This window comes from Giraffa tippelskirchi, chromosome 6, assembly GCF_054371585.1.
Source record: "Giraffa tippelskirchi isolate mGirTip1 chromosome 6, T2T-mGirTip1v1.2.pri, whole genome shotgun sequence".
NCBI lineage: Eukaryota > Metazoa > Chordata > Mammalia > Artiodactyla > Giraffidae > Giraffa > Giraffa tippelskirchi.
Window position 1 is genome coordinate 19,345,339 of NC_137280.1, and position 26,294 is coordinate 19,371,632.

At 35.3% G+C, this 26,294-nt stretch overlaps 1 protein-coding gene across 35 annotated transcripts in view; it reads left to right on the top strand.

Annotated features, from left to right (window-relative positions):
- Window positions 1–26,294, top strand: part of RIMS2 (regulating synaptic membrane exocytosis 2) — a 629,392-nt gene that overhangs the window by 146,923 nt on the left and 456,175 nt on the right. For 7 of the 35 annotated variants that reach the window (XM_081502217.1, XM_081502238.1, XM_081502229.1 and 4 more), the window contains exons 2-3: window positions 12,757–12,789; window positions 13,194–13,280. The exons of 22 other annotated variants lie outside the window; for them this stretch is intronic. In XM_081502217.1, the coding sequence (XP_081358343.1) occupies window positions 12,757–12,789; window positions 13,194–13,280 (120 nt within the window). Of the gene's footprint in view, window positions 1–12,756; window positions 12,790–13,193; window positions 13,285–26,294 lie in introns of all 35 variants that reach the window. 6 more of the 35 variants (XM_081502232.1, XM_081502237.1, XM_081502209.1 and 3 more) reach the window with 3 other exon arrangements.

Genomic DNA, 26,294 nt, shown 5'->3' on the forward strand with positions numbered 1-26,294 from the left:
TGACTCTAAACCCAGCAGGGTGGGCAGGGTCCATTCTAGCCTCCTTTCTTTGCTTTTTGTAACTTCTTTCCCTGAGGTGAAAAATCTGGTACTCATTAGCAATGATGTATTTATTTACTTATTGTTCAACCCTGGCTTACATGTACAATAGAATCAGAATTGCTAACCTGTGCAGTGTGAAACAAATTTGCCAGTTAGACTGCAGTATTTATGTATAGTTCTTTTTAGGCTTTAGTGTTAACAGTTTTCTAAACTTTTCTTTCCTAGTGTTAATTAGGTCAGCAACTTTCCCCACCCATCCTTGTCAGTGGGTTATGTTATGCATTTTCCATGCAGAGATTCATTTGTCATATTCTTTCATTCCATCCTGGGATTCTCCTGTTCTGGTTGACTTTTTAAAAATTTGTATAGATTAAGATTTACTCTTCGTAATGTTTTTGTTGGCTTTGTGTTTTTTTTCCCCTGTGAGTTTTGACAACTATATATTGTCATGTATCCAGCCACACAGTATTATACAGAACAGTTTCAACAGTTATCATAAAAATTCCTTTGTGTGACCTCTTTGTTGTTAACTCCTTCTGGATCTTAAGGGAAACACTTCTAATTTCTCATCATTCAGTCTGATATTAACTGTAAGTTTTGTCGTTGTTGTTATCAAATTGAGGACATTTCCTCAATTTCTTGTGTGTTGAGAGTTTTATCATGGATGGTTCTTGGATTTTGTCAGATGCCTTTTCTGCACCTGTTGATGCAGTCGTATGATTTTTCTTCTTTAGCCTGATGATGCGATTGATTACATGGACTAATTTTCAAATACTGAGCTAGCATACCTGAGTTAAATCCAGCCTGGTCATGCTATACAATTGTTTTAATACATTGTTGGATTCAATTTGCTAATATATTGTTGAATATATATTCATTGGTGTTCATGAGAGATGTTCATCATAAATTTCATTTCTTTTAATGTCTTTGCCTGGTTTTCATAATAATGTGATGCTGCTATAAGAGAGTGAGTTTAGAAGTGTTCCCTGGGCTTCTTTTTCTGGGAGAGTGTAGAGGATTGGCACCATTTCCTCTTTAAATGTTTGGTAGAATTCACAGATAAAACTATCTAGACCTTGGTGATTTCTATTTTGTAAGGTTATTTGCTACTGATTCGATTTGTTTAATAGATGTAGACCTATTCAGATTATGTTTCTCCTTGTGTGAACTTTTGTAGATTATATTTTCTAAAAAATGGTCCATTTCAGAAAGTTATTAAATTTCTGGGCATATAATTGTTCTTAATATTTTTAGATCAGTAGTGATAGACTGCCTTTCATTTCTGATATTAGTAATTTGTGTCTTCTTTTTCTTGACTAGTCTAGCTCTAGGAGTTTATAATTTTATTGGTCTTTATAAACAGGCAACTTTTGGTTTTGTTGATTTTTGTCTGTTGATTTCCTATTTTAAATTTCACTGATGAGTCCTCTAATTTTTATTATTTCTTTTCTTTTTGTTTTAGACTTAATTTGCTTTCCCCCCTTGGTTTCCTAAGGTGGAAGTTAGTTTATGGATTTAGATCTTTCTTTTTTCCCTAGCATATGCATCCAGTACTAGGAATTTCCATCTAAGCACATATTTAGCTGCATCTTGCAAATCTTGATACATTTTAATTTTCATTTTAGTTCATAAAATTTCAAATTTCTCTTGATAATTCATTGACCTTTGCATTATTTAGAAGTGTGTTAATTTCTAGACATTTTGATTTCCCACTACAGTTCTATTATTTATTTCTAGTTTAATTTGATTGTGAACTCAGAGCATACTATGTATGACTTAGTTCTTTTAAGTTTGTTGAATAGTGTATTATGGTTTAGCATGTGGTCTGTCTTGGTGAACATCCCACTGAGCTTGAGAATAATATGAATTCTGCTATTGGATGAAGTATTATAGAATGTCAATTATATCTATTTTATTGATGATGCTCTTCAGTTCTGCTATATCCTTGCTCATTTTCTGCCTACTAGATCTGTCGATTACTGATTGAAGTGTAACATCTTTAACTATAATAGTGGATTTGTATATTTCTTGTACCTCTTGTATTTTGACATTTTTTCCTTTTGTATTTTGACAGTCTATGGTTAGGTTCTGCAAATTAAGGGTTATATTCTGTTCTTGGGAAACTCACTTCTTTATCATTATGGAGTGCCCCTCTTTATTTCTGATAATTTTCATTGCTCTGATGGTGACTTTGTCTGAAATTAATGTAGATTCTCCAGCTTTCTTTTTATTACTGTTAGCATGGTATATCTTTCTTCATTCTTTACTGTGTCTATTTACAGTGGTTTCTTGTAGAAAACACATTGTTGACACTCTTTTTTTTTGTTTTTGGTTAACCTACTTTGACAGTTTCTATCTTTTAATTGGTGGATTTAGATCATCCACATTTAAAATTATTATTGATATAATTGAGTTAATAGCTATCATATTTGTAAATGTTCCAATCATTGCCTTTGTTCTTTTATTTACTTTTTTTGGTCTTCCACTATTCTCTCCAGTCTCTGGTTTGAGTTCAGCATTTTATATTATTTGATTCCATTTTCTTTCCTCACTTAACATATGAATTATGCCTCTTTTTAAAAAAATATTATTTTTTAATGGTTGTTGAAGAGCTTGCTGCTGCTGCTGCTAAGTCGCTTCAGTCATGTCCGACTCTGTGCGACCCCACAGACGGAAGCCCATCAGGCTCCACCGTCCCTGGGATTCTCCAGGCAAGAATACTGGAGTGGGTTGCCATTTCCTTCTCCAATGCATGAAAGTGAAAAGTGAAAGTGAAGTCGCTCAGTCGTGTCCGACTCCTAGCGACCCCATGGACTGCAGCCTACCAGGCTCCTCCATCCATGGGATTTTCCAGGCAAGAGTACTGGAGTGGGGTGCCATTGCCTTCTCCGGAAGAGCTTGCTACTGATTCATAAATTAACAACTAATCCAAGCCTACTTTCAGATAACACCATACCACCTCAGGGGTAGTACAAATACTTTATAAAAGTGTATTCCTGGTTTTTCCCTCTTGTACCTTAAAAGTTGGTATTAGTCATTTCACTTATCCTTAGGCTACAATCATCAAAAACTGTGTTACTACTATTATTTTGAACAAACTTTTGTTAGATCAATTAAGAATAAGAAAAATAAAAGATTTTTTTTTTGCCCTCAGTTATTCCTTCACTAATGCTCTTCCTATATTTTATATAGATGTTAGTTTCCAACTTATATCATTTTCTTCTCCCCTTTTTACATTCTTTGAAAGGCAGGTAAACTAATGACAAATTACCTAATTTTTTCCTTGTCTCAGTCGATATATTTCTCATTTAGTTTTGAAGAATAATTTCACTGGACACAGAATTCTAGGTTAGTGGGTCATTTTTTCTTTCAAGTCTTCAAATATTTTATTTCACTTTCTTCTTTCTTGCCTGGTTTTTAAAGAGAAGTCCAAAGTAATTCTTATGTTTATTTCTCTGTAGGTAAGATGTTTATTTTCCTTCCGGCTTCTTTAAGAATTTCCTCTTTGTCTTTGGTTTTCTGCAGTTTGAGTAGCATTTGCCTAGGTATAATTTTTTTTTTTTTTTTACTACTGATCATGCTTAGTATTCCTCATGCTTCCTAGGTCTATGGCTTGGAACCTGTCATTAGTTTTGGAAAATTCTCAGTCTTTGTTACTTAAGTATTTCTTCTGTTCCTTTCTTCTCCTTCTGACATTCCCATTGTATGTATATTATACCTTTTTTAAACTATCCCATAGTTTATGGACATTCTATCTTTTCTTTCTTTATCTTTAAGTTTTAGAAGGTTTTATTGGCATATTTTCAAGCTCATTTATTCTTTTTCAGCTGAGTGTAGTCTACTGATGAGCTCATCACAAGCATTCTTTATTCCTGTTACAGTGTTACTTATTTCTAGAAATTTCTTTTCATTCTTTCTTAAGCAGCTTATTTCTTTGCTCACACTACTCATCTGTCCTTTTTTTAAACTTCTTATTTATTTATTTTTAAAATTTATTTTTAATTAGAGAATAATTGCTTTACAATATTGTGTTGGCTTCTGTCACACAGCAGCGTGAATCAGGTATAATATAGTATGCACATGTCCCTCCCTCTTGAACCTATCCCCCACCCTCACCCCATCCTACCCCTCTAGGTTGTCATACAGTACCATTTGAGGATATATTTGCAGATGAAGCTATTGAAGAGGGATTAATCTCTAAAATATACAAATAGCTCATGTAGCTCAATTTCAGAAACAACCCAATCAAAAGATGGGTGAAGACCTAAATAGACATTTCTCCAAAGAAGACATACAGATGGCTGACAAATACATGAAAATATGCTCAGCATTGCTCATTATTAGAGAAATGCAAATCAAAACTATAATGACTTTCCACCTCAAATCAGTCAGAATGATCATCATCAAAAAATCTGCAAACAATAAATGCTGGAGAGGGTGTGGAGAAAAGGGAAACTTTTTGCACTATTGATGGGAATGTGAAGTCACACAGCTCCTATGGAGAACATTATGGAGGGTCCTTAAAAAATAGAACTACGATATGACCCAGCAATTCCATGCCTGGGCATATATCTGGAGAAAGTGAAAGTGAAAGTGTTAGTTACTCATTCCGGTCCAACTCTTTGCAACCCCATGATCTGTAGCCTGCCAGGCTCCTCTGTCCATGGGATTCTCCAGGCAAGAATACTGGAGTGCATTGCCATAGGAGATCTTACCAACCCAGGGATCGAACCTGGGTCTCCTGCATTGCAGGTGGATTCTTTACCATCTGAGCCACCAGAGAAGCCCCTTATCTTGAGAAAACCATAATTCAAAAAGTCACACGCACCCCAGTGTTCACTGAAGCACTATTTCCAAAAGCCAGAACATGGAAGCAACCTGCTGTTCATCAATGAATGAATGGATGAAGAAGTTGTGATACCTATATACAATGGAATATTACTCAGCCATAAAAATGAATGAAATTGTGCCATCTGCAGAGATGTGGATGGACCTAGAGCCTGTCATACAGAGTGAAGTCAGAAAGAGAAAAATATTATATATTGCTTGTATTGGAATCTAGGTGAATGATACAGATGAACTTATTTGCAAAGCAGAAATTGACACGCAGATGTAGAGAACAAGCTTAAGGATACCAAGGAGGGAAGGGGAGGTGAGATGGATTGGTAGATTGGGATTAACATGTATATACTACTGTGTATAAAATAGATAACTAATGAAAACCTACTGTATAGCACAGGGAATTCTACACAATTCTCTGTGGTGACCTAAATGGGAAGGAGATCCCTGAAAGAGGGATATATGTATATGTATAACTAATTCACTTTGCAGTGCAGCAGAAACTAACAAAACTTTGTAAAGCAACTATACTCCAATGAAAATAAATAAAACTAATTAATAACAATTAATTTAAAAAGAAAGAAGATCAAAAGTAGTCATATAAGGACAGGGAAGAAAGACAAAGAAGATTAAGAGGAGCAGCATGTAGTTAATTATGTTGATTGAGGTGATGGTTTCATGTATATAAATATATGTCCAAATTTATCAAATTTTCTATTGTGATTATGTGCAGCTTATTGTATGTCAATTACACCTCAATAAAGTTGTTATAACATTAAGGAAGAAAAAAACCAAATTGGAAAGGAAGTAAAACTATCACTGTGTGTAAATGACATGATACCTTATACAGAAAATCCTAAAAGATGTCACCAGAAAGCTATTAGAACTCATCATTGGATTCAGTAAAGTTGCAGGATACAAAATTAATATACAGAAATCTGTCATGTTTCTAGACACTAACAAAGAACATCAGGAAGAGAAATTAAGAAAACAATCACTTTTACAGTTGCATCAAAATGAATAAAATATGTAGGAATAAGTTTAATCAAGAACATGAAAGACCTGTACTAAGACAACTATAACACTGATGATAAAAATTGAAGGTGACACAAACAAACACAAGGACGTGTCCTGCTCATGGACTGAAAAAATTAAAATTGTTAAAATGACCATACTACTCAAGGCAATCTACAGATTCAGTGCAATACTTAGCAAAATACCAATGATATTTTTCACAGAACTGAAATAATTGTAATATTTGTATGGAAACACAAAAAACTAAATAGTCAAAACAATGTTGAAAAGGAAGAACAAAGCTGGAGATATCACACTCCCTCATTTCTTAAGAATTTTTATAGTTTTAGATATTAAATTTAGATCTTTTATTCATTTTGAGTTAATATTTGCATGTGGTGTTAAGCAAGGATCTAACTTCATTGTCTTTTCACGTGGATTACCGAATTTTCCAGCATTGTCAAAAAGTCTATCCTTTCCCCATGAAATGGTCTTGGCACACCATGGAATGATCAAAATCCAGTTGAATATATTTATAAGGTGTTTATTTCTGGGCTCTCTATTGTATTCCATTGGTCTGTATCTGTCTTAATGCCACTACCATGCTGATTACTGTAGCTTTGTTGTAAGTTTTGGAATCAGGAAGGGTGATTCCTGTGTCTTTGTTCTTACTTTTCAAGAGTATTTTGGCTAATCAGGATCCCTTGAGATGCCATATGAATTAAGGATGTCTTTCTGTATTTTGACAAAAACATCACTGAGATATTGATAAGAATTGCATTGAATCTATAGACTGTTTTGGGTAGTATTAGATACTGATCTGTGGTTTTCTTTTTGTGTAGGAAAGAGTATGACATGACTGAGCAGCTGAGCACGCACACACAGTGTCTTTGGCTTTGGTATTATGGTTTGGTGTCTAAAACAATGTGTTAGGAAGTGTTCCTTCCTGTTTTGACTTTTCTGGAAAGTTAGAGAAGGATTGGTTATTAGTTCATCTTGAAATGCTTGGTAGAATTCATTAGTGAAGGCATCAGGTCCAGAGCTTTTCTTTGTCAAGATTTTTGATTAACAATTCAATCTTTTTACTAGTTAGAAACCTCTTCAGATTTTCTATTTCTTTGGTAGGTTCTATGTTTGTAGGAGTTTGTTCATTTCATTTAGGTTATCCAATTTGTGGGCATACAGCTGTTCATAGTAATCTCATATTCCTTTTTTATTTTTGTAGAATAGTAGTAGTGTTCTTTGATTTATGATTTTAGTAATTTGATTCTTCTCTCTCTTTTTTTTTTATTCCATCTAACAAAATTTGTCAGTTTTGTTAATCTTTTCAAAGAGTTAACTTTTAGTTTCATTGAATTTCTCTATTGTATTTTTTCTGTTTTATTTGTCTCTGCTGTAATTTTTAACATTTCTTTCCTTTTGGTGACTTTGGGTTATTTGGGTATTTTCTTCTAGTTTCTTAAGTTGTAAAATTGTGCTTTTGTTTTTGAGGTCTTTCTTGTTTTTTTTTTTTTAATGTTATTGTTTATAGCTAGAAATTTCTTGCTTAGCACTGCTTTAGCTGCATCTCATAAATTTTGGTACATTTGTTTTGTTTTCATTTGTCTCTGAGTGTTTCCTAATTTTCCTTGTATTTTCTTTTACTCATTGTTTTAAAGTGTATGCTAATTAATTTCTAAAAATTTATAATTTCTCTAGGTTTCCTTTTGTTTTCAATTTCTCACTTTATCCTCTTGTATTTTCAGGCAGTTCTGTTCAATCGCTGAGTCGTGTCTGACTCTTTGTGACCCCATGGACTGCAGCACACCAGGCTTCCCTGTCCATCACCAACTCCCGGAGCTTACTCAAACTCATGTCCATGGAGTTGGTGATGCCATCCAACCATCTCATCCTCTGTCGTCCCCTTCTCCTCCTGCCTTCAATCTTTCCCACCATCAGGGTCTTTTCCATTGAGCTAGTTCTTTGCATCAGGTGGCCAAAGTATTGGAGTTTCAGCTTCAACATCAGTCCTTCCAATGAATATTCAGGACTGATTTCCTTTAGGATGGACTGGTTGGATCTTCTTGCAGTCCAAGGGACTCTCAAGAGTCTTTTCCAACACCACAGTTCAAAAGCATCAATTCTTCAGTGCTCAGCTTTCTTTATAGTCCAACTCTCATGTCCAAACATGACTACTGGAAAAATCATTGCTTTGACTAGATAGACTTTTGTTGGCAAAGTAATGTCTCTTTTTTAATATGCTGTCTAGGTTGGTCATAACTTTTCTTCCAAGGAGCAAGCGTGTTTTAATTTCATGCCTGCAGTCACCATCTGCAGTGATTTTGGAGCCCAAGAAAATAAAGTCCGTCATTGTTTCTATTGTTTCCCCGTCTATTTGCCATGAAGTGATGGGACCAGATGCCATGATCTTAGTTTTCTGAATGTTGAGTTTTAAGCTAACTTTTTCACTCTCCTCTTTCACTTTCATCAAGAGGCTCTTTAGTTCTTCACTTTCTGCAATAACGGTGGTGTCACCTGCATATCTGAGGATATTTCTTGTATTCTAGAAGATACTTTATATGATTTCTCTATTTTAAAGTCTACTGAGACTTAATTAGTGACCTGACATATGGTCTTTCCTGGAAAATGCCCCATTTCCACTTGAGAAGAATGTGTTTGATTTTCTTGTTGGGTTTAATAGTCTATATATGTTTGTTTGATTTAGTTGGTTTATTGTGTCTTGGTGTGGGTCTCTTTGATTTCATCTTATATGGAATTTGTTGATCTTCTTGAATGTTTATATTAATGTATTTTATCAAATATGGGAAACTGTTACCCATTATTTCAGCAAATATTCTTTCTCTCTTCTTCTGGAATTCCCACAACAAACCTGTGTTGATCTACTTAATGGTGTCCCATAGTTCTCTTAGACTGTCTTTTCTTCAATCTGTTTTCCTTTTGTTCTTCAGATTCAGTGCATTTTATTGTTACATCTTCAAGTTTGCTGATTATTTCTTTTCCCCCTTGAAATCTGCCTTTGCATTCTTCTAGTGAATTTTTCAATTCACTTTTTGTACTTTTTTGGGGAAGGGGGAAATTTGTCTGGTCTAAAAATTGATACAAGGCAGATTAACAGGAGGAAAAAAATTAGTTTGTTTGCACAGAGGTCGCATAGAAATGAAATCCTTGAAGTGACCAAGTCAGGCTGTTTATATATTAATGTTACACAAAGAGACAATTATTTGTGACAAGTTAACAAAAGGGCTTTACTTGTAGCAGCAGACCAATGAAGAAGTCACACAGATTTTTTTATATAGCTTTCTTTAGCCTTGAATTTCCTAATTCCGTTGATGAGGATGCTTTCTGTACTTTGGGTATGGGGGAATACCTTCATACTGGAGATTTCTTTCTTACTTTTGGGGGAAAGAGAAGGATCAGAGTATTATTTTCCTCTAAGTATCATTTTTTTCTCATTGTTTGTCAAGTAACTTTAATTCAAAATAATCTATATGCCATTGTGCATGTCTTGGGGCAGCCTGCTCTCAGTCCGGAAACTGGTCATATTAATATAAATATGTGGTAAGTCTGGAAATCATATTTCCCCTTTCACTAATTTTTGTTACTTCCTGTTATTGTTTTTATTTAATTTTATTCTTTTTTGTTGTAGGCTGTGTCTTTCTAAGGATCAGGCTGTGTTATAAACTTGAGATTTTCTCAGTCTTTTCTGAATTTGCCTCTTTCACTGGGCAAGTGTAGTGACTTTCTGTTTTTTCTCATGTATGCAGTTACTTTAAGTTTCAGTCTTTAAAGTCTGGCTCCCAAAGCAGGGAGGAATTGAAAAATGAAAGTTGTGGGGGAAATGCACTTGTCCTTTAAATATATCCTGGAAGTCACCTTCACCAAAGGAGAAGGGATTTGCAACAATGAGGGAATTACAACAATTTACCTCTTTGTATGCACCTGTGAAATGAGAAGTAATAACCAGTGATCAGAGCACAAATCTTATATTTGGGGACAGGGTCATTTTTACTCACCCTGGCCCCTCCAAACTGAGGGCAGGTTGCTCCAGGAACAGGTAAACAGCTACCTTACATAGAGCAGGGTGGTATGGAATGGGTAGCTGCTATTATGCTAAGAACTCAACTTGACTGAAATTAATAGCAATGTGGAGTTCTAGCATTCTTCTGAAGTTAAAAACCTTCATAGACGCCAGATTTCCAAAATAGTTACATCAGGGAGACTCCCTAGGTTTGGGGTGAGGAGCAGGCAGGTTTCTGTTGCTTTCTTATCTCTTCCATTGTCTTTATTTTTGTCTTCCTTCCTGTTTTGAGTTTCCTTAGAGACTTCTTACTAGTGTCTGCAGCTTGCAGTTCTTTTAGCTGTAATCCCATTACTGTTCGGGCATTCTAATGACTTGGTGGTAAGGTGTTGCTATGGGACAGCCATTCAGTAGCCCTAGTTGTTTAGTCACTGAGTCGTGTCCAACTCTTTGTGATCCACAGTCAAAGGCTTTAGTGTAGTCAGTGAAGCAGAAGTAGATGTTCAGTTGTTTAGCCTCTCTTAAAATTTTTTTTCTTTGAGATTAGGATTGTTAAAGAGAGCAGACAGCTCTGGGAGTATTTCAGATTTCTTCCCCCCTCCTGCTGCTGGATGCTGGAGGAAATTTGTCTCTGATCTTCACAGTGAGCAGCTGGTAGGGCTTTGTGGAAGTGAGGTGGTATGCCTGAAACTTGGACTCCTTGGAATTGTAAACTTTCAATCTAGTTCAAAGAGAGTCTCTAAAAGCTTTCCAACAGACACTGGCCCCATGTGTGGGCTTCTGCTCCTGGGCTTGTACTGTTGGTGAACTGTGATAGACTGTCTCCATTTGTTTGTTTCTCTAGTTTTCAGTTTGCCCACTCTATGACCTAAATTCTTTGATGACTAAGAAGAGTTGCTGCTTTTCAGTCTGTTCAGCATTTTTACTTGTAAGAATGGGAGTGATGATTTCCAAGCTCTTTATATATTTTATTGGAAACTGGAAGCCCCTCATATATTTTCTGAAATGCAGGAATGTAGTTTATTGTTAATAATGTTAAGGTACTGTCCAAGGCATATATAATTACTTTTCCATATTACCAGTTCTTAAACTATTATCTCAGCATGAATTTTAAGTATGGTCAGATAGATACTCTTGAGGTTTGATTTCATCTATAATATTGGACAAAAGAAGGATAATTTTGTACTCTTGATTGTATTTAAAGATGATAAATATTTATACTGCTATGCTTGTGATATATATTTTATTTGGAAAGCTAATGCAAATGTTTATATATTTCACATATATTTTACAAAGCTCATAAACAGTTTCTGAATTGATAATTTACATTTATGTCTATTAATTATTTCAACTTATGTTTTAAAACTAGAAACTGATTTATAGTTAATATAAATTTGTTTATGATAAAAACTTTTATCACTAATTAAGAGCAAATATGATTTCTTGTAGAGAATCACCTAGGATGTCTTCAGATATCTTCTCCTCTTTCATGAATTTATTTTAATGTTTTTGTTTTAACATACATATTATTTGGTGAAGGATAATCTTGAATTGTTCTCCATTTTGATAAGCTGGTTTGGTAAATTTTCTTATATAGGCCCTATTTTGTTCTAAAACATTAAGAGATTTTTATGTCTTATTCTCAAAGAAATGATAAGTTTTCCATGTAGAATCCATCATCACTATAGTTTGCTTGTATTTGTTTGCTTATATATTTGGTGCTAAATATAATCCTGTATTAGTATTCTGTTATATCTATTTAAATACTAAATGATGTCGCCTTAGCTGTAGGCTAAAAGTGTTGTACTTTTTGAAGTTTATGCAGAGAACAGAAGAAATTCTTTTCAGTTAATATAGAGATATATAAACACCAATTATATTCATTGATACCCAAAAATGTATAAGAATATACCCTTTCATTAAATCATTAGATCATTTAAAATAAAATCACACTGGAAAAAATCAATTTAATTTAAAAAGAATTTAATTTACAGTGTTAATATAGTTTCCTAATGAAAGTCCTAGATTCTAGGGATCCATTTTAGTTACCAATTCTTAGTCTTTCTTTGGGATAGTAAAAACTAATCAACTGATCGCTTATCACAGGTTTCTCTCTCAGTCCCAGTCCCAGGCAAAGTGTGGGAAACCACATTTCAAAGGCATCGCTATCCTTGTGTTTTAGCTTTCTCTACCTTTAAATGTCCAGCTCTACAATGAAGCACTAAGTTGATTATAGGGTAAATGCATTTTTAGTCTTTTATAGTTTTATGAATAATTTACTTTAGCTTATGAATATTTTAAATTTAATACACATACTTATCTTAGTAGCTATTTTTAGGTATATTGGATGCATAACTCCCCAACTTCTTTATCTAGTCCTTTGTGAAGTAAATAAATCCATTTGGAAGGCTTTTAAAATATGTTTATAAAACTTTACATTTTACTTAAAATATATATACCTTCAATTATATTAAGGAAGAAATTTTATAATAAAGAGGAAGTCTGTTCATTTTCAGTAGACCAAATGTAACTGTATTTAATATAATACTTTATTTTAAATGCTTCAGTTTCAATATTAATACAAGTATGCAGAAAGCTTGAGGACAAATCATGGAATCATTAAGACAACAGAAGAATTTTAATATTAGCCCTCTAATAAAACAAACGATTCAACTTTTCCTTTTTGTGTCATATTAATTCAAATGTATAATTCAAATATATGGCAGAGCATTAAGCTTTTTTATGTAACAGACCTCATTTTTCATTTTTATATGACCACAGATCTGTAGATAGAAATTTCTTCCTAGTACAGTGCACTCAGTTGTGCAAACTTATCTTTTTAGGGTCAAAGAAGAACACAAACCACAGACGACACAGTAAGTAAATGTATTAAGAGTTCAGTAGGCTTGACTTCTGTACCTTTGCCACATTCTGCTTTCTGCACCTTGGATGGTATTAGCTCACACTAATACTGGATAGGCTGCAGCTAGTGTGTTTTCTGCTTTCTGACTCTCTGGCTTGTAAGAGAGCTGCCCGCAGCTTCTTACTTCATCCATACACTGACTAGATGTAGTTTTTTGCTGCCTGCTTGTGAACTGGTTAAGTGTTCAAACTTAATTTCCCTATATTCTGACTGCCTGGATGATAATTGAAGCTCATTATTTCCATTGGCTGTAGCTTCTGTGCCTGTGTATTTTTATTAGTATGGATAAGAAAACATTTTCCTACAGTTGTTTTATTCATTTGGTTATTCAGTCACATTATTTGCTTATTTAAACAGGTGGTTTCCCTTTAGTGGGATCACTGAACTGGTAAATAACGTTCTTCAGCCCCAGCAAAAACAACAAAATGAAAAGGAGCCCCAGACGTAAGTAAGCTGATCTGTACAAACTAAATATTATCTCTGATAGCATAACATACTGAAGAGTAGGTATTAAAATACAACCCTCGAAATAGCATTCCTCAGAAATGAACGTTGTTAGATTATGAATATGATATTTTCACCTCTTATGCTTCATATCCCATGGAAATATTTTAAAACAAGGATAATTTATAGGGTAGTAAGAATAAAGAGGTAATTCTCTCCCCAACTTTAATATAAATTACATTATCTGTATTTATCCAGTAAAATATTATCTCCAATAATGCAATATATTCCAAATCATGTTTCTTTCAAAAATAATTCCTGAAGACATAAGACGTATTAACGCCCCCCGCCCCCCTCCCCCGCCCCCCTCCCTCGATTCAATCTTTGTTCAAGTTTATACAGGTTTTTTTTTTTAAAGGCTAGGAGAATTTCTTTATTGTAATACTTCTGAGTGTCTAAATATGCTCCAAAGGTGTTAGTCAGAACATATAATCTTAACTAAATTTACGTGACTACTAAGTCCTGTTTTCACTGAACATATAATTAGATTATGAAACATAATTTGGGAAATGCAGCAGTTTATTCTCCAATTGGTCCAAAACATTAAAATATGTCAATTCCATTTATTTCAGTTATTTCTAGGTTGAAACACATTCTTTAAAAAGTTGTTCATACTTGTATCTTTTTAACTTTGTGCAAGAAATATTATTTATGTTGTAAAGTGGAAGTTACTTGGAAAATGTGAGAAAGATTGCATAGATATTAGTTCCACTCTCCTTATGATAATTGCCATCTTACTCAGAAATGCTGTTACTGGTCAGCCTCTGTGCTTTCTAAAAGTAGGAGTTATGTCTATGGAGAAGATGGCTTGGTTGTAGGAATGGGCAGATTGAAAAGTGACATGAGCTCTATGAGAGAACAAGAATAGCTACCAGGAAACTTAAGATGAAACATTCAAAAAAACATTAATATTTTTGCCTTTAATCCAAACTAGAAGGTAATGTCTTTTTGTTTTGCTATTGTTGAGGGTACTCCCTCATCCATTTTATGTTATCTTGTATGCATTTTATTTTAAATTTTGTCAGTGTTTCAGTTTCAATTGAAGTAGCAAGCTGTATTGTGATATGCTCCTCCTAATAGTTGATAATGTAGATGTATAGTTGAAACTGTTGCTATATTTAAGCCAGTTGAAATCAAGACCTGTGTTTGTCTTGTCTACATTTTATCTTTGACATCTAGCAGAGTGCCTGATCCACAGTAAGAACTCAATAAATGTGTCTTCACAACTGATTTTATATGTTTTATCCTCTTAAAATATAAGAATAATGTGCTCCAAGGAATAGAAATAATTTCTCTAATCAGCAAAAATTGTGTTAAAATTGCACAAAATATTATTGTTTTGCTGATTTTTCTCTAACGCACTGAAACATGGTAATATAGTAAAATCAATAGCAAAGTATAATTAGAGGCAACTTTGTCTCAATTTAAAATGATGTTAGTTATGTATTTTCTTTGTATGTTTTAGAAAATAATCAAGATTAAATTACACTATTTAGTAGATTACAGTAGATATTAAATAAAATAGATATTTTGTTAGTAACCTTAAAAAGTGATTTCTAATTACTGAAACCAAATGACATTTGATTGGCTTAAGCAAAGATCAAGGCATATTTGAAATGAAATAGCTTTATTTCAAAATAAAAATAATACAATTTGCTTTGATTCTTGGCTAGGAATATTGTAGGAGAAGAGACTAATACTTTGTGGTGTTTTAAGAATTAATTCTATATTAATAAATATTATTTCCGTTAAAGTTTCTTGGACAACTAATTCATTCTTGTTCTGTGACCTATACAGTTTAAAAAAATCAGAACTAATAGTTTCTCTTAATAGTTACTTTCTTCATCTTACAGTCTTACTGTGCTAAAGATTTCTGATACATAAGTTTTTAGTAGCTTTTCTTTTATCTTTCTGATCTACAGATGAGGGTTTCTTTTGAATCTTCTTTAATTCATCTTCTTTTCAATCAGAGTCTAGGACTTCTTATTTCTGAATCATCTCAAGGTTTCTCTCTTTGACTACCATTTGAGTGGGATAACATCCAATCTACCTGTTCATTTATCTGTTAAATTATTTTGGAGCATTGTATTCTAGGTATTTAATTTATAAATGTCAGAAAGTAAAACTTATGCTTTTCATATTTTGTATAAACATTTTCACAGTAGAATAAGTATTCTCTCAGTATTGAAAATCTAATATTTCCTGAATAGTAATTTCATTTTAATGAATTTCTATAAATCCCATGTTGTGATTATTTAAAAGTTTAATGATGTAGGTTCTTTGAAATCTGTAACTTTGAAGTTTGTTTATTTCATAGGTGTTTTTAAAAAATGTAACAGGAATGTAATTTTGGATTTTGAATGTAATGTAATTTTGATTTGAGTATTTCATGTGAAAATGTAGGTTTAAGTAGAATAATGTATCCAACTTTGACTTTCCATAAATATTGAAGTATAGAAAATGGTTTGAGTTAATTTTCAGTTGTCAGTTCATTCAGCCTTTGCAGAAATTGCCTAATATGCAAATTAAATAATTTTAAATTCTTTTCTTTCTTTCACTACTTTTTTGCTTTAATATCAAAATGTAATTGTCTGTAAGGCAATGTAATATACATTATATGTAGAGTGTAAAACAAGTCTTTGGATAATTAAAAAAGGAATACTTGGAAAAATATAAATGATTTTTAATGCAACTGTTATTTTAACTTGGTGCTCCCAGTATGTAACTTAGTATCAAAGATACAAATTAATTAAACTAACCAATTGGATTAGTTTGATTTTGAACGTTCATGTTTTATTCAGGTTGTGACATGTTAAATAATAAATGTAGTTTTGAAATAGTAGGAAAACCTAAAATGTGAATAAGAATGAGATGGCCACTTAATATAGTAATCGATTCTCTTTGATAATGAAGTATTTTGATAGGAAAAAAAGTGGCAAGGGGAAGAATTTTTTAAGCTTAGGGAACATCACAGGTGACAGTTTTTAAGTAGCGACAGGTTTGAGAGACACAAAGAAGACTAGTGTGGCTGGAATATAGTGGACAAGAGGGAATGAGAGACCAGATGAAGTTCAGGAGGTAGAATTCAGAGCAGTGTTTTTCTGGAGAGTGAGAAGGAGTTTAGATCTTAATCTCAGTATAAAGGGAACATACTGAACAATTTTAAACATGAGAGTCGTATGATTTAATTTATGTATAAAAATCAATCTGGCTGTTCTATGAGGATGGAGGTTGAGAGAGTAGCGAGGAGGCTTTTGTGAAGGACTTGGCTAGAGATTATGATGGCTTGGACCATGTTGATCACACTGAAGATGGAGGGAAGTGGATTGGGGATATATTTGGGGGTTGAAATGGTGTAATTTTTTAGTGGAGTAGATTTAGAGGAAGTTAGTAAGGAAGATGAAAGAACCAAAGAGGACTGCCAGATTTCTGACTGGAAGAATTTGTTGGGTGGTGATACAATTTACTATGATCAAAAAGCAGAAAGGATGAACAGGTTAGAAGTGGAAATTAAAACTGAAGTTTTAAATTTTAAAAGTCTAAGATGCTAATAAGTCAACCAACTTTGAAGGAAGGATATGGATTAACTGGAGATAAAACTTTTGGAGTTGTCAGTATGGTGTATAAAGCTAGAAGAGTAGATAAGCTGACTCAGTGAGAGAGTGTGTGATGAAGAGCAGATAAGAATGTCCAAGACTGAACCCAGAACAATTCAGGTTACTAGGAATCCAGGGATAAAAAGACTATGGTTCCTGCTCTCAAAGGTTTGACATTCAAACATACTGATAAGTAATTAAAAACAATACTATGGAGACTTCTGGTTTCCTCCTTGATATACAAAGAATTTGGAAGCTGTTACTCCTATCCTTACAAGAAAAGAGCTGGATAAACTGAACAAATTGAAAATCAACTCTTCTTTGATCCATCAGAAAAGTGAGGTCATGGGACAAATCAGTGCCCTGACAACTGAAAGAAGAGGTAAATATAGAGAATTTCTAGTAGAACCCACTGGGGCTAAGAACTGGTAGGAAATTGTTGAAATACGGAAAGCTGAGTGTAGACTAACTTAGGAGTTAAAAATTCCTGGAAGTCCAGCCTTCAGGGAGCCCCCACCCTAGTTTTATGAGTTTTATTACCATGAAAGTAAAAGTGAAAGTTGGCTCAGTTGTGTCTGACTCTTTGCAAGTCCATGGACTATACAGTCCATGGACTATACAGTCCACGGAATTCTCCAGGCCAGGATACTTTAGTGGGTAGCCATTCCTTCTCCAGGGGATCTTCCCAACCTAGGAATGAAACCCAGGTCTCCTGCATTGCAGGTGGATTCTTTACCAGCTGAGCCACCAGGGAAGCCCAAGAATACTGGAGTGGGTAGCCTATCCCTTCACCAGTGGATCTTCCCTTCCCAGGAATTGAACTTGGATCTCCTGCATTGCAGGTGGATTCTTTACCAGCTGAGCTACCAGGAAAGCCCAAGAAAGTGAAAGTTGCTCAGTTGTTTCCCACTCTTGCGAGTCCATGGACTATATAGTCCATGGGATTCTCCAGGCCAGAATACTGGGGTGGGTAGCCATTCCTTCTCCAGGGAATCTTCCCAACCCAGGGATTGAGCCCAGCTCTCCTGCACTGCAGGTGGATTCTTTACCAGCTGAGCCACAGGGAAGCCCTCCATGAACTCTACCAAATTCTCAAGCTCAGTGAAAAATTCTCTCATACTTCCAGCAGTGGATGGGATAAGTAACCATTTTTAACGTATTCCTAGAAATTTTCATTCTGAAAGGAAACTACTTAACCAGAGCCCAACCAACACGAGAGTAGAGAAATACCTAATTACAATCCTCTCTAACCTTCCTGTTTCTCCAAAAGGTGAAAAAAATGCTGAGAAGCATTTGTGACAGTCATAGCCCAGGGGCACTAGCCCATGAAAAGATTTAAGACTTACTTATGGATTCTAGAATTCTTCTCTTCCATGTGGCAGTTTAGCAATCCAGGCTGCTTCCATCTTGTTGGCAAGCCAATTAGAACATGTAGCTATTAGAATTGCTGCATCTGAGCAAGAGAGAGAGAAGGGAGAACTCACATTCACTCTTAATTATGTAAGACAGGAAGTGAGGTAGGTTACGTTTACTCACAGTTCATTGCCCAAAGCTTGTCACAAAGCTCTTAACTAACTGCAAGGAAATCTAGAAGGTCCATGTCCTCATGAAGAGAGGCAACTCTATATATAGTGAACACTAGTAACATCGACTGCTTCCCAGGTGGCTAAGGGGGTAAAGAATCCACCTGCAGTGCAGGAGACGCAGGAGACACAGGTTCGATACCTGGGTCAGGAAGATCCCCTGGAGGAAGAAATGGCAACCCACTCCAGTATTCTTGCCTGGAGAATCCCATGGACAGAGGAGCCTCGGGGGCTATAGTCTATGGGGTTGCAAAAGAGTCAGCCACAATTGAAGTGATTGAACCCACACAGTAATATCAACTGCAGTTAGTTTTGTTTGATTCTCATTTATTGCAATGAGGTGGAAATTTCTGGATGCCAAAAGACAAAGACTTGCCAAAAGAACGCTGCTGTAGCAAAGATAACTCCAGTCCCCACTCTTAGTACTCTTGGTTCTTCTGAAGCTGCTGTAATGATTTGAGATCAAGGTCTAATTTGTGCAGTACTGAAAGTTAAGGTTAATAATGTGAAGAAAATTCAAATACAGAAGTATCCTCTCATAGGAAGGAAATTAATACTATATAGTGTTTCAAGGAGTACCTACACAATTTTGTCAGTGGGATTACAAGGAGATTTTTTGCATTCTCCTAGGTGGCAGGAGCCTGGCGGGCTATAGTCCCTGGGGTCGCAAAGAATCAGACACAACTGAGGCTGCACACACGCAGGTGGCAGTGAAAGGAGATTAAAAATGGGTTAACAGTGAAAGTATATGAAACCATACTGAGAAACCCTTATTTGAACATTAGAGAATCCAAGGAACAATAATAAATAAGATAGACAGTTAACAAAATTATTTTTAAAAGGAACAGAGATACTAGAAAATCATTCTTCTGTTCTTGGATGGAAGCTGTCTACTTTGGTGTGTTATCTGCTTGATCCAAGAGTTGGTTAGCTGTTTCTCTCCAAAGACTATTTATTTCTGGGAGATTCTTAAGACTCTTTTATTTAAGGTCTCATGACAGAGCAGATTTCCAATAGTTCATGCAAAATTGCTTGTGTCTTTTTAGTTGTGAAACATGAGTCTAAGGATCAACATTTTTGAGGCTTTTGCTGAAGTGCTAATTTGTAATGTGACTTATTACAGTCTTTTCCATCATAAACCTGAGGTAGTTTTTCTCTCCTATCTCTTCAGAAGACGAAATCTGTAGATTTCATGTCATAGAGTGTCCCTTAGAAGGATGTTTTGGAAATCCTGCTTATACCTGTTGTTGATAAGACTAAGTGTATAACCTGATCCCTTTGCTTAATCATGTTAATTTGCAGTAGGGCTGATTTTAGGGTCAAAAGTGAAATTTCTTAATGCATGGGCAGCTTATTATTAAGTTATAAGAGAAAGCTGATGGGCCTGTCTCAAAGTTGATTTTATTGTTTTGAAGGCTAATGACAATGGAAATTGAAGGGTCATTGAAAGTATTGTTAATTTTACTTAAAAACCTGGAGAGGGCAATGGCAACCCACTCCAGTACTCTTGCCTGGAGAATCTCATGGATGGGGGAGCCTGGTGTACTACGGTCTGTGGGGTCCTAAAGAGTCAGACATGACTGAGTGACTTCACTTTCACTTACTTAAAAAATTCCACTTGTATTTTTCTAATTTTTCTGAAGATTGAGGATGATATGGACAAAGATGTTTTCTTGTAAGCTATTGGTGCTTGACTGATCGAAGCAGTTGACATGAACTTGTGACATGGTGAAAGCAGTTTCTGCACATAAATATGTTTCCAGGTCCAACATAGGTATTCTTCAACTTGAGTGGTCTAAAATTGACTACGTCTGTCATGTATCTTAGGTTGCTGCTAAGTCGCTTCAGTCGTGTCCGACTCTGTGCAACCCCATAGACGGCAGCCCACCAGGCTCCGCCATCCCTGGGATTCTCCAGGCAAGAATACTGGAGTGGGTTGCCATTTCCTTCTCCAGTGCATGAACAGGAAAAGTGAAAGTGAAGTCGCTCAGTCATGTCTGACTCTTAGCGACCCCATGGACTACAGCCTACCAGGCTCCTCCGTCCATGGGATTTTCCAGGCAAGAGTACCGGAGTGGGGTGCCATTGCCTTCTCCGGTATCTTAGGTTAGAACCACCTTAAATTCCTTTTGGCTCAAAAAAAAATAATAAGGGATGAGTAAATAAAGATGATGATGATAGATCACTTGTTCAGACAGTGTAATTAGAAAAATTGATAAAAATACCAAAGTGCTTACTGCCAAGTAAAGTTTTTGTTAAAGCATATTATATGTAGTGATAAGTGCACAGTTTGAAAATATAGAGCTCACTGAATTGCCAGACAGTGAATATATCTGGAAACCATCACTGAACGCAAAAAGCAGAAGATTACCATTCTTCCAGGATCTCTTTCTCATGCTCTCTTCCAGGGAGGGCTCTCTCCCACCCCTGGGAGTGACTTTTAACTTGAATTATTTTTAACACCACATAATATTTTACCTATTTATATTTAGACTGCAAACAAATAGAATCATATGATATATTGTGTCTATAATATTTTGTTTAATGTGTTTGTGAGATCCATTCATATGATTGCATCTAGTTGTATTTCATTCATTCGCATGACTGTATGGCACTCTAGTATTTGAATATACTGCAGTTTATTTATGTTTTACTATTTCTGTGTGCTGGGGTTGTTTCCAGTTTTTGGCTATGAGTAGTGCTGTGATATACATTCTGATGCCATTATTTATCATATTATTTGGAAAATTTTGCAGTTGTTTGGAACAGTGAAGTACTTCAACTATTTAAAAATATTTTCAAACATTAAATCTAGTTACTATGTCCGTTTCTCTAGTTTCCCACTTATTTATTTGATAGTACTATAGGTACTGTTTCTTTCTATGTGACTGGGATGGCCAGCTGTATGACATATGTTTTTATTCTTTATTATAAAAGGACATTAGTCCTTCCTCTCAGCTGATTAGTAAAGCAGTGACTTTCATGCTTTTTTTTTTTAAAGCTTCCATTCATAAAAAATATATTTTGCACTATAACCCAGTATACACATACCTACATACATATATATGTAATAGAAATAAGATTTATAAGAAATTGCGCACTTTCCAATGCTTTGATCTAGTTCATTAAGCTGTGAGTCCTGGTTTGCTGAATTTATTTTATGTCCTTGTATTGGGTTGCACTCTGCTGTTTGAAAAGCACTCTGTAATGTGTGTGACTGCATGTAAGGATTACATTCTATAACTATGCCATGAGCTTATAGAAAGCACAACTTAAAACTCATCATCCGACGAAAGTCAGTGTTACACAAATCATGAAAACCTCCCCAAAAGATGAATGGGAAAACAACAACAGCAACAAAAATCTATGTGACTGGGCATAAAATTACCAGGAACAGCAGGATAACTGGGAACTAACAGATTGAATAATATCTGTTTCTTAAAGAACTCAGAATGAAGAAATTACTTTTGAAAACACTGAATTCAATGAGCTGCTTTGGTGAGGATGGAGAAAATAGACATGAAAACTTTGGATGAAATAGCTTTTTGAATTAACAGAGTGGAAAAAACTATTTCTAAATTAATATATTATTGCATATGTCTTTTAAATATTTGTAAGAAAAATTTTAAATTAAATATGAGTGTTATCTTTCACTCTTTATATCAGGGATCTACAGAATATGACCTGTAGGTCAAATCCTGCCCATTGCCTGTTTCTGTAAATAAACTTTTATTGGAACACAGTCAAGTTCATTTATTTGTTTGCTTTTCTGTGATTATTCTCACATCTCTTTGGCAAAGTTGAGTAGCTGTGACATATCCACAAGGCCTACAATATCTACTATTTGGAAATTACGTATTTACCATTATATTTATATTTATAAGCTTAAATATATGTTTATATTCTTAAGACCTTTTATACCTTTCATTATATTTAAAGTTTGGATTCAAACAATGTTGTTTTGGAGTAGGAACAAACCAGAAACCAATCAAACAAGATATAGACTCTATAAATAGACCGTTGCACATGTAGGAACCAAGTATATGATAGACTACTATTACAAATCAGTGAAAGAAAGGATGGGCTATTTAATGGTACTGGGAAAATAGACTCTCTATGTGAAAAAGATTGAAATTAAATTCTTGCATCACATTACATATAAAAATAAACTTTAGATCGATTAAAAGCCTAAATGTGAGAGGCAAAATTATAAAGCTCCTAGAAGAAGTTATAGAATTTTTTTGTGACTGACTTAGGGGTAAGTAAGAATTTTTTTATAGCCGGCCACCAAAACCACAAACCATACAGGGAGAAACTGATGTATTGGAATGCATCAAAATTAAAGAATTCTGCTTAACAAAGAATTGGCAGTTAATTGTCAGACTAGAACTTTTGCTGTGCTCAATTTATAAAGAATTAGCATACAGGCTATACAAAGTTCTTCTACAAATCAGCAAAACAAACAAAAAAGGCCCCCAAGAAATCCAATAGAGTTTTGGTGAAGGATGGCATGACTAGGTAATTTATAGGTGGAACAGGCCAACTGGCTGAACTTCATTTGGAGTCAGAAAAACATGAACTTAAAAAAATGAAATATTTCATATACCCAAGCTGTAAAATTTTGTAAGTGGAATAATATCACATATTGGCAAGGATAAGAGAAAACCAGAACTGCCATACCCTGCTTGCAGGTGTGCTGAGTTAAGCCATTGGAGAAGGAAGTTCAGAAGTATTTACTGAACTTGAGTATATCTATTATGTTCTTACATACATGTCTCAGAGAAAAACACGTATGTGTTTGTAAATATGTCATTACAGAAATATTATAACTTATTGGAAATACTGGGTTGGCCAAAAAGTTCATTCATCCGTGGGATGTTTTGGGAAAACCCAGACGAACGTTTTGGCTGGCACACTATTACAGAGCAGCGGTCCCCATCATTTTTTGGCACTAGGGACCTGTTTTGTGGAAGACAGTTTTTCCATGGACTGGAAGGTGGGGGATGATTTTGCGAGATTCAGGCACATTACACGTATTGTGCACTTTATTTCTATTTTGTGTCAGTCTCATGATATTCTCCCTGGAGAAGGAAATGGCAATCCACTCCGGTCTTCTTGCTTGGAAAATCCCACGGATGGAGGAGCCTGGCAGGCTACAGTCCACGGGGTCTCAAAGAGTCAGACACGACTGAGCAACTTCACTTCACTCATGATTTTCTACCTTGACTTTCAGGTTCCAGTTCATGCGCCTATGAGAGTCTCATGTCACCTCTGATCTGAATAGGAGGTAGAGTTCAGACAGTAATGTGACTGATGGGGAGGGGTGTAAAATTCATGTTTGTTTCAGTTGTACAGCACAGTGATTCAGTCATACATGTTAAGTCTATTCTTTTCCAGAATAAAGTGCTAACTTTTCAAAAATAAAGGGATGAATAAAACGTAAATAAGGGACATTATGTATCCATTCAAATGTGTGAACTTCTAGTGGTTAGCACTCTGATTCTGCAGCTGAATTTGAATCTGGCTTTACTTATTAGCAATGTGAGTGTAAGTAAAAATAGCCTTTCTGTAGAATAGGAATAATAGTAGAATATTTATAATAATACCAGCTGGAATCAAGATTGCCGGGAGAAATATCAATAACCTCAGATATGCAGATGACACCACCCTTATGGCAGAAAGTGAAGAGGAACTAAAAAGCCTCTTGATGAAAGTGAAAGAGGAGAGTGAAAAAGTTGGCTTAACAAAAGCTCAACATTCAGAAAACTAAGATCATGGCATCTGGTCCCAATCACTTCACGGCAAATAGATGGGGAAACAGTGCAAACAGTGGCAGACTTTATTTTTTTGGGCTCCAAAATCACTGCAGATGGTGATTGCAGCCATGAAATTAAAAGATGCTTACTCCTTGGAAAGAAAGTTATGACCAACCCAGATAGCATATTTAAAAGCAGTGATGTTACTTTGCCAACAAAGGTCCATCTAGTCAAGGCTATGGTTTTTCCAGTGGTCATGTATGGATGTGAGAGTTGGATGGTGAAGAAAGCTGAGCGCCGAAGAATTGATGCTTTTAAACTGTGGTGTTGGAGGAGACTCTTGAGAGTCCCTTGGACTGCAAGGAGATCCAACCAGTCTATCCTAAAGGAGATCAGTCCTGGGTGTTCATTGGAAGGACTGACGCTGAAGCTGAAACTCCAATACTTTGGCCACCTCATGCGAAGAGTTGACTCATTGGAAAAGACCTTAATGCTGGGAAGGATTGGGGGCAGGAGGAGAAGGGGACGACAGAGGATGAGATGGCTGTATGCCATCACCAACTCGATGGGCATGGGTTTGGGTGGACTCCGGGAGTTGGTGATGGACAGGGAGGCCTGGCGTGCTGAGATTTATGGGGTCACAAAGAGTCGGACATGACTGAGTGATGGAACTGAACTGAACTGATCTGATAAAAAATAAGCCACAGACACATTGGCTATAGTCTATTTAGATTTTACTAGAAAAATTTAAAGACTGGTTCCTGAGGGAAGGGAAGACACATTGGGGAAGGGGAAAACAATTAATTAAAATGGGAGCCAAGAATGAATCAGCGAAGCCAAGCTCATGATCAACTATATTTTGGATACCTAAGGTTTAAAAAGAGAGAAAGAAAAAAAAAGCCTGAGTTGCAATCTATTCTGGGAGAAGGCAGGAGGATGTATAAAATACATCCTGTAATGAGATGCACCATGGTGAGTCTAAAGGATGAGTAGCTTTACCAGAAAGAAGAGAAAGAAACAGTGCAAAAAATGAGGTTGAAGAGGTGAATGTGTGGGCGAACATTCAAGACTTTGTAAGATTTCATAAGAAGGTTTTTCTTTTTCTTGAAAGCAATCAGAAGCCATTAGAGTCTTTTAAGCAGTGAAATGACAGGATAATTTTTCTGCAGTATGCAGAAGGGGAGAAGTATGAATGTGAATGGCCTAGCCAGGAGGCTAGGTGGGCATTGATGATAACAAGGCCTATAGTATTGACCATGGATACAGAGACAAGTAGAAGGATTTAGGACACATTTAAGAAGTAAAATTGAAAGGATTTCATGATACATTAATTATGCCTTTAAGGGAGAAAGGTAGTTCTAGAATAATTCTATATTTCAGGCCTGCATAATTAAATGGTGTCACAATTTATTGAAATAGGAAATACTGGAAGGGAATTTGGCTTAGTAGGAAAATTACGAGTTCACTTTGATTCACACTGAAATTCAAGTGGCGTTGAGACTTCCCAATACAGATATGAAGTAGGCAATTGAATATTGAAGCTCACAGGAGAAGTCTGAGCTGAGGATTTACATTTATAAGTAATAATTTATATGTAGGAGGCAAGTGAAGTCAGGTATGGGTAACACTGCCTAAGAAGACACGGAATGAAAAGAGAAGAGAGGCCTGAGTCTTGACCTTCAAAGGAAAAAGAGCATGAAAGGCTAGAGAAACAAGAAGAAAACCAGAAAAATATGATGAAAGCCAAGTGGGCAGTGAACATAATTTCAAGTACTGTTGAGAACCCAGTAAGATGGAGACTAAAAAAATTTGTCTATTAGTTTTAGGTACAGGGAGGCCATTGGTAAACTTTGTGAGGATTAAGAAGTAGACCAGAAACCAGATTAGGTTGGTTGAAGAGTGACTGGGATGAGGAAGCAGAGATAGAATTTGGCCTATGTATAAATGGAAAGGGGAAAAATGATCTCTTTGGCAAGGAACATGATTGAGCTCTTGAATCTGCTTGTACACCACCGCTTC